Source organism: Styela clava, chromosome 12, assembly GCF_964204865.1.
Source record: "Styela clava chromosome 12, kaStyClav1.hap1.2, whole genome shotgun sequence".
Lineage (NCBI taxonomy): Eukaryota > Metazoa > Chordata > Ascidiacea > Stolidobranchia > Styelidae > Styela > Styela clava.
In genome coordinates this window covers 13,483,184-13,492,478 of record NC_135261.1, presented here as the reverse complement: position 1 = coordinate 13,492,478, position 9,295 = coordinate 13,483,184, and the positions used below count along the sequence as shown (strand labels likewise).

At 34.1% G+C, this 9,295-nt stretch overlaps 1 protein-coding gene across 1 annotated transcript; it reads left to right on the top strand.

Annotated features, from left to right (window-relative positions):
- The first annotated feature begins 448 nt into the window (after positions 1-448).
- LOC120329689 (choline/ethanolamine transporter flvcr2a-like) lies at positions 449-3,124 on the top strand. The gene has a single exon (XM_039396433.2). The coding sequence runs from the start codon at positions 462-464 to the stop codon at positions 2,505-2,507; it is 2,046 nt and encodes a 681-aa protein (XP_039252367.2). The 5' UTR covers positions 449-461; the 3' UTR covers positions 2,508-3,124.
- The last annotated feature ends 6,171 nt before the right edge of the window (positions 3,125-9,295 follow it).

The window sequence follows — 9,295 nt, the reverse complement described above, 5'->3', positions numbered from 1 at the left end:
AAGAATTCTGACTCGGTTTCGGGTTTGAATTATTAAGTAATGGAGCGCCGTTGACTAATTATTACAAATAAAAATGATCTAAATATAAATAATATCATTTGTATATGTTGACAATGCCTAATAAACTATGATGCGAATGCCCAATCTAAGACATAAACGAGATTAACTGCCGCGATTTAATAGTATTACGTCCCTATGATATGTTGCACCAAATTAAGAGGAATTAACGTCAGGAATAAATTGAAGTCACGCGTTGCAAGCGTCTTTAGCAATTTCCCTTTTCCTACTAATGAGATTCAATTTCAATCAATTAATTGTATTTTTGAAAAAGGGTATTGTTGATTCCCGCATGATTTACACGTAAGAAGAGGAATCACGTTTCGATTTTGTCAGTTTGAAAAACTTCTTAGGAGCGAGCGTTTCAACTTGTTGTGCTTCAGCTATTTGCTTTGCCAATTGTAATGTCTTTATCTTTACAGTCGTATTATCATAATCGCGAAACTCAGAAGTCTTATGGGCTAATGGCAAGTGATTCTTCCGCAAACACGAAAATGTATCCGCGAAGTAAAAAGGACTTGAACTTACCATCAGAGGGATACAAATCAATTTATTCACAGAATTCAGATGGAACTTCTTGTTACGGTACTGAAAGCTCAACATCATCTGTCGTATGGACAGACGATAACGATATACTGCACATACCGGCATATATCAAATATGACATGCCATCATACAAAAATCCACACCCATCATGGCAACAAAAGGATGGAAACAAGCGCTTTGCTGACGAGCAACAAAAGAAGAATTCTAATAATAATCACCGAAAATCAATAGGATATGATTCTGAAAACTCTAGTGAAATAAACGACTATAAAGATACAATTTTATCAGAATTTCTCAGAGATTTGGACAAGATTGCTGAATGCCGAATGGAACGTGATGTCAATTCGGAAGACGGAAACAGCGATGCAGCTCATGATGAGGACAAACCGAAATTACCGATCAAACCATGTTCGCAAAGATGGTTTGTTTTAGCTCTTATATGTATATCCATTGGGACTCGATCATTTGTATCTGTGGTATTTGGACAAATCAACGATGTTTTTTCAACTTATTTTGACGTGGGACCCGACGCTGTTGACTGGCTAACTAATACCGGATCTCTTACAACTTTATTTGCCATTATTACTTTGATAATTTGTGGAGGGCGGGCCATCAAGTTACGAATGTTATGCATATTCATGACAGCTACAGCTTGTTTCAGCACGGCTTTGCTGACCGCAGCCATGACGGATCGTAAATATGGTTACATGCTAGGTATTGCGGGACAAGTTGCATTGGGGTTGAATAACGCAGTTGCAATGTCTATCGCTCCAATGATGGCGGCAACGTGGTTTCCTGATGGTCAAGTCGCAACTGCAATTTCAGCTCCTCTAGTTTCTGTCGGGATTGGTGAAGCTTTGGGTTCATTTATACCAGGGGTGATTGTCTTTACGTCTGAATTGTTCAGTGCTAATTTTGAGAGTAGTGGCGGGAGCGGTGCGATTGAAACCGAGCTTGAACTTTCTGAAGATACAGAAGCAATAATGCGATACAAACTCGTTCTGCTTTTTGGTATACCAGCTGCTATATCTCTAATAGTTTTAGTTGTATCTTTTGCTGTTTTTAAAGAACGTCCAAAATTTCCACCAAGCGAAGCACAGGCCGTTATACGCGAAAAAAGCCTTTTGAAGCGTCAAATGAATGCGGCCGAGAGGAGTGCTCTGATTTCAGTTTCTCGGTCATCCGTACAGGCTAATTCATTTATGAACTCATCCGGAACTATGCAGTTGCTGAGAAATAATTCATTCATTCTCGTCACCTTCATATACGGCGTTGTGGCTGCGTCTGCCTCATCGAGCATTACTCTTTTGTCCTCCATGTTATCCTATGTTGATGAAGATGGCACGAATGCTGACGCTTTATCAGGTAGAATAATGGCGATCTTGTGGATCTGCTTTACAGTTGGGCCTTTTGTGACCGGAATTGCATTAGATGCGACACACAAATACCGGGAAATTGCAATCATAACTGTTATTGGATTAACCATAGGCTCTGCTGGAATTCCTTTATCGTTTTATACTGGAAATTTCAAAGGATTATATATATCGCACGCTCTGGTCGGGTTTTTCATGGGTGCTGCTGAAACTACTATGTTTGAAATTGCTGCCGAAACAACCTATCCCGCTCCTGAACTGACGTTTGCGTCCATTTTAAACACTTCATGGGTCATATTTTTTGTCGTATACCCGATTGCCGGCAGAATAATTCTTAACAAATTTGAAATAGGGGAGGTTGCTTCGGCAGCAGCTTCTATCATTCCTGCAATTTGTACCGCCATAGCTGCCTTGGTCACAATTTCATTCTTGAAGCCTACTTACAGAAGGCAAGCAAGCAACCATAGTAAATCAAACAGAAATTCCCAATCAATAACGAATGAACGAACTCCATTATTGCAGAATACGTGAGAGCTGACGTTCTGTGTTTAAAGCAGTGTCACAGGCATATGAAGAAACCCCTTTGATTTTTATTTTTAATTTTTTCAAAATTTGAACCCAAAATATCGAGGCCTACAACAAGTAAAACTTATTTAGATTTCAAGTTCACCCAGTAAAGTTTAGAGTTAAAAGTAACATATTACCTTTTTTGCAAATTTTACTGTAATACTGTTTTTATTTTATTTGGGAATTTGTATATATCAATTTTTGTTTTGTGCTTTTCAATGCATTTTTCTAATAAAATGTCGTGATTACTTGATGTAGTAAAGTAATTGTCAGAAATTGGGATATTTTGAGCCTCGGAGATTTTAATCTATATATTCTGCAAGATGTTTTTTCGCTTACAAGTGTTTCTGACCAAAGCTGTATATATATTACCTACGCTACAGTCGCGAGTTACCACATATAATGCTGATACCAGCGATTGGAAAAATTTAGGCGATTCACTCAGAAATAACTTTTAGTAATTGTTCAAATACACAAATTGAGAAATGGTTTTTAATTCTGTTGACCATTTTGCTAATATTTCCAAATCTATGCAATGCTCATTGGTTTACATTTCACGCAGGCAAAGCTTGGAATCCCCGCTTCTGTGCAAAAATTTTCCACTTTTCGTGTCTTGCCTGAGGCAAATTGTGCATTTTTATTAATCTGTGGGCTTGTGTTTTTTGAGTAAATAAATGAATCAAAGTGAGATAACAGTTTCATTGTGATGTGTACTGTTTTACTTTAGCATTAGCGCGTTTTCATTAATATTGAATAAAGTTCTTAGTAAAGGTGTATTTGGCTAATATCGGTTGTGAGACGAACTATATCAAATATCAAAGATGGAAAAATCAAAGATAATGTTATTTGATAAAAGTTATAGGCAAATATAGATTGCTTGCTCTGGAACATTGATTGAATGCATTAGTTCCGAAAAAGCTTTCTTCAGTCATCAAATACATTCTGAATGGAGTCAGACATATGTAGATTATTTGATAAACTTCACTCTATATAATGGAGCAAACGAAAGGGCTACTGATAACGATGAAATTGAGAAAGAAATTGCGGAAATTTTACCAGATCTTCAAGAATTGAATATAATACTATCGGATTTAGCAATAAAAGCTCAACTGAATAGTGATTTGTAACAATCTAATTTATTTCTTCAGGTCATGTACGCACTACGTATGCGATTACGACCTCTGCAATTATACGATCAAAGGGGAATATGGCCTAACGTCATTTGTAACTATCGCAATTCCATTTATTGTGATTATAAATTTGTCAATGCACTATAACAATTTTGAAGTCATAAAAAAGAATGAGTTTAATAAAAATCGCATTTTTGACACAGATATGAAGACAGTAGAAGGAAGTCTGAATATAATCACACATTTGAGACTGAAAAATACATCGATTGCTTGAATTGGTTACTTGAACACAGGATGTATTGATGGCGCACTAACATAGCACAATGCTAAGGGGTGCGGAAACTGCGGTTATAGGCCTACGATTCAGAAAAAAATGGAAATTTTTAAATGTGTTAGAATTTTTACTATTACTCTGACTATTTTCTTTTCTTTTTACTACTAATGTGTGGGTCTAGTGTTAGTCTCGTTTACGCAAAGATATAAAAGCCAGTAACAAAAATTTAAATTTCAACTTTAGATATTGATCGGTATTTAAATATTGATGTTAGAAATTATACTCTGATTTTAAATTTATTTGATATTTGAATATTTTTTTTACCATGCTGCTATTCTTATATTTTAGACAGAAACAGGAAGTTCAGTTTTAATGAGTATAGTGCATCACAACACACAACATTAACCAGTTTTATCGTTTTCTCCTTAAGAGTCATTGATTGAAATGTACCTATACACCAATATTTACTAGACGGGCCCCTCAAAATAGGATCCGAAGCACATTTTGATTATCATTAAAAATTCACAGTTTTTTTTTTATATTTAGCATAGCATAATATACATGCATTAGCATGAAAATACTTTTCCGCAAGTGCCCTCATATTTGTGTAAACTTTTCGACAAATGATTGTCTTAATTTACTCCCGCCTACAAATTTAAATTCCAAATTGCTACATCAACTGATTCTCTTTCCGATTCTCTTTTTTATATATGGTACTTTTTCTGTTCCATTGTATAAATATATAAATTCAGATTGACAGGTGTTTCTAAATTTTGAGATAATGGTTTGGGTGAGATGCAAATCGGAGACAGAAGTCTCGAATGGCAACAAGATAACAAATGTCTCCGACCGACCTGTCACTACGCAATAAGAATATATATATGGTATATTAATGCATGTAATTTACTTAAAACTTCTGTTCATAAACAGAATATGACGGGGAGATTTTATTTTCAAATAGATACAACACAAAGATCATACTTGTTTTTATATAACCTGTGTTTGAACTTTTGCAATGCCTAAAAGTGGTTTTGGTCGAACGCGTGGATTTGCGTCGGAAATCAATGGTGTGTTTAACTGAGGAAAAATATACGAACTTTCATTATTATTATTAATATTATGGTTGTACTTGCCATTGAAAAAAATTTACAATATCTTGCCTGCAATAAGGAAAACCGTCAACTGTCCCTAAGTAAAATACACGCATAAGATATGAATAGGCGTGAGAGCCGTCTGCGGTTCCGTGCGGACAAAGTGGACGTATCCACCTACCTTTCAATGTGAATTGGGGTTTAAATAAAAATTCTTTTTGCATTTTATTACACGTGTGTAAAACTTTAAATGACTTAGGTGTAGACAAAGTCGAGACACAAGCATATTAATATGAAATGTAATGCTATAATTTCGGCGATTGGGATAATATGTCTGCACGCATTGACTTTATTTAATCTTAGATAATCACGGCTATTGTACATTGCTTAAAACAATTTTCGTTGTAAATTGTTGCAATCTCAGGTTAGAAGTGTATTGAATATCCCTATTACATCTATATAATCATAACTATTATATATGTGTCCATCAGACCCTCCACACAGATATATTGTTAAGGCTGGATATATTTTGCTCTTTATAACTAACAAGAGAGGTATGCTTAAAAATATGGACACGAAATTCATAACAAATTGTTTTACCATCATTTCCTCAAAATTTATACGGTTTTCGTGTCCCACGTGTTCCGTGTGAAATACAATTGTGTGCTGTCCCATCCCATCTCATCCCATCCCATGGTACGTTTCCCATGGACAAGCCTGCCGATAATACATGTAATATCCATCTCAATTAAATATAAGAAAAGCAATAAATATCCGGAAATTAACTAAAGGCTATCTGTATACGGAACGAATATAATAGATACTGATATCAATTTTCTATAATGTACACTTTCGAATTGACAATATTAATGAAAATCAGTCAAGAAAATCATCAAGATCATAAGAATTTAGTCTATAATTGAGTTTCCTATAACTGAATTTAGATGCTATAGTGATGGGACGATTTGGTCCGTATCATCCTAGAACTGCCGGCCTAACTGATGTGGTTGGGTTGCAGTTCGTGAACTAAATTCTGATGATCTTTATATTTACAGTTATATCTTGTATTGTTCGAAGTTAGACCATGATCTAACGAAAGCTCGCAAATAAACTCAATATTTCGTCTAAAGAGATCATGTCATTTTTACTTATCACTTTAATATCTCGCTCAAGCATCCTTGTGGCAAGTGCCACAGACGGATCCGAAGTAGAAAGTAAACAAGGAGAAAGGACCTGCAGTTCAATACACAATATCCAAGTTCCCCTAGACAAAAATAAGTTTGTAAAATAAGAAACAGAGAATATGCCGCAAATGATAATGAAAATTTTAAATTTTTTAAATTCATATTATAGTGTTTGATTATCTTCTCTGTATTAGCGTCATGGGATGGGTGATGGATTTTGGTTCCAGGTATCTGTTAAAAAATTTTGCAGATTTTTTCTGCCTGAAATAACAGAACGGCACAATACCCACATGTGTATATAGTTGAATCTTTATAGATTAAAGCAACTAAGATGGAACAATGAGACAATTTTAAACATATTTATATCTACATATGTTATTATCAGTTAGCTGGTTAGGGAGGCACATCGTACTGATGTTTTAAAGATATGGCTGGATACAATTATTCATCTAATTCCTCTTTCTAATCTTCTTCTGTAACAGAGTATGTTATTATCAGTTAGCTGGTTAGGGAGGCACGTCGTACTGATGTTTTAAAGATATGGCTGGATACAATTATTCATCTAATTCCTCTTTCTAATCTTCTTCTGTAACAGAGGCGTCAATTCAAGTAATTTCTTCGTTCTTCGTACTAATCATTTGTGCCAGTCATTCATATCGGTCTTACATATACACATTTCTTCACAAAAGTCAGCTTTTACTGAATGGTATCCTACACAGAATACATGTTATCAATTTACGATCTTGCTAAATCGTTTACCAGTTCTGCCATACTCATAACATTCGGAATGCATTACTTTGGCTTCTATATTGTTTGATCCATCGATTTTGCTGGTCGAGAAATATGTTTATAATGAAACGAATAAATATTAGTCATTCCATGGAATGCGTATATAGTTGAATAGAAAGCCCGAAGAATATATAAAGATTTCAGATGGCAATGCGTAGAAGTGAGTATAAATAATGAAACCCAAAATATAATATAAAAATCAGGATACTCCTGATGTATGCGCACCAAGATGTCGCATAACCCGAACCCTAAAGTGGTATAAACCTAAGTTCAGGTTGGGCGCCATCTTGGTGCGCATACTTCTGGAGGTCCAAAAATAGTTTGACGAAGTAAATCATTGTTAAACGTTTGGAATATGTCAACATGTGGTTTCTTAGTTTTAATATTAAGACGTTTCGCCTTTTACCTTTTTTCAGTCAATATATGAGACAGGACTCTTGTGATTCGATCAGTCTTTATATTAGTTACTAACAAAAGTTTTTTCCTCTGTCTTAATGAAAAAAAGCCTTTAAATCATAGAATGAAGAAATGATGAACAATAGGAACTTTACATTTCGCTAAACTGGTTATGAATCAAGTATTCGCAATGATTGCGTATTTATCGTTTTTGCTTTATAACAGTCCATTCGTTTTTTTTTATATGTAAACATTGCCATCCAATGTTTTTGGCCTCAAAAGAGTTCTATTTTTTCGTTCCTCAACTATCGTCCATATCCATAAATTTACTGTTTACAGGGTATGTACCATACATAGTTCGATTGTTTTTCCATTTAACCTATCGTTTCATCATAGTGGCTGCTATTTTATTAGACCTGGTTTGTCAGCAAAAACCTCTTTTTTGTTGTATGATTCACAGGTGAACTCTCAGAATATAAAATATTTAAAAAATTACATAATTGTACGTAAACCTATCTTCTCTATTCTATCTTCTTTTATCGATTTCGTCAAATAAATCTCAAGTTGATTTTTATTTGAAGGTATCGGCGATTTGAAAAATACGTAATACAAATCTAAAACCTTCAACGACCCAACTATATCAAGTTGTATTTATTTATATACGGTTATCAAACAGCAAATTAATAACGAAACGAGATCTCGCGAACCACGTCATCAACAGTTGTATCTATAAAATATTTAAATGATTTGTCCCTGTCGGAACGGAAGTTGAATACTTAATTTTAATTTAATGATCACTGGATGAAAACATACTGATGTGGTATATATAAATATATATCGTATCGAAATTATAAAGTGTTTAATAATATTTTTGGTATTTATTGATTACAATTGAATGGGTAGCTATCTGCATAAATATCATTCAACAAGTGAAAAAAGGGCCTTATTTGCAAAGCTATTTTTAAGAGTTTTATTTCTACCTTTAATGTAATGTACAAAAGAAAGATTTATAATAATCTTATGACCCGTAAACTTTAATCAGCAATCGTTTTTGCTGTTCGCTGTGTGTCGATAGAGAGAGAAGTTTCACTTTTTGACAGAATTTTAATTTTGCTCGGGGCTATATAACACGCAAGATACCAGGCGAGAAATGTGCAAAAAAGTTGAAAAGTTGTCAAAATCGGTCTCGAAGATATCAGTTTTGCTATTTACATAAGTTTTCCTAGAGGTTTTTCTCTAAAATCACAAATTTATATACAGTATACAAGAAGGATGCTTTTTTCACGTATTGCCAAACCCCATATGCTTTTTCTCTAACATGCACGTATATATATGGTTTTAAACTCTTTACAGAATCGTTCAGTCAGTGTCTTGGCTGTAAGTATACCACACTCTATAAGTATAAATCTGAGATTGGGAACTGAACGACATTACGTAAGACATAGCTTGAAACCCGGAGTATTTTTTTTTTGGTTTTTCTAATACTAAAGTGTTAAAAGACTCGCACGTAATTCAATTGTATTTTGTGCATAAATTGTTTCGTGTCTCACATTATAATATATCTGATATAATGTTTGATGGACACATAATCCTAATTTTTTAAATGACAAAAAATTTGAAATCCGATTCATCTTTTTTGAATGACCTTTTATGTTTGGATTAATTGTCAAATGTATTAGTTTTTGCGTTTGGGTAAAACGAAATAGAAGGTCGACCATTTACAATGCGACATATTTACATAATGACGCCATGAGCGTCGTTGAAATGTTTACTAATCAAATGAACGACATATTGATTTTATTTGAATCGTACCCTAAATCAATTCCAATTAAAAGGTTGTAACAACGGTTTAATCAAAAGATCTAAAAAATTTGTTTTATGTCCAATT

What these genes read in the sequence shown, in the direction of transcription:
- LOC120329689 (XM_039396433.2), top strand. Translation starts at nt 462, where the DNA reads ATGTCTTTATCTTTACAGTCGTATTATCATAATCGCGAAACTCAGAAG.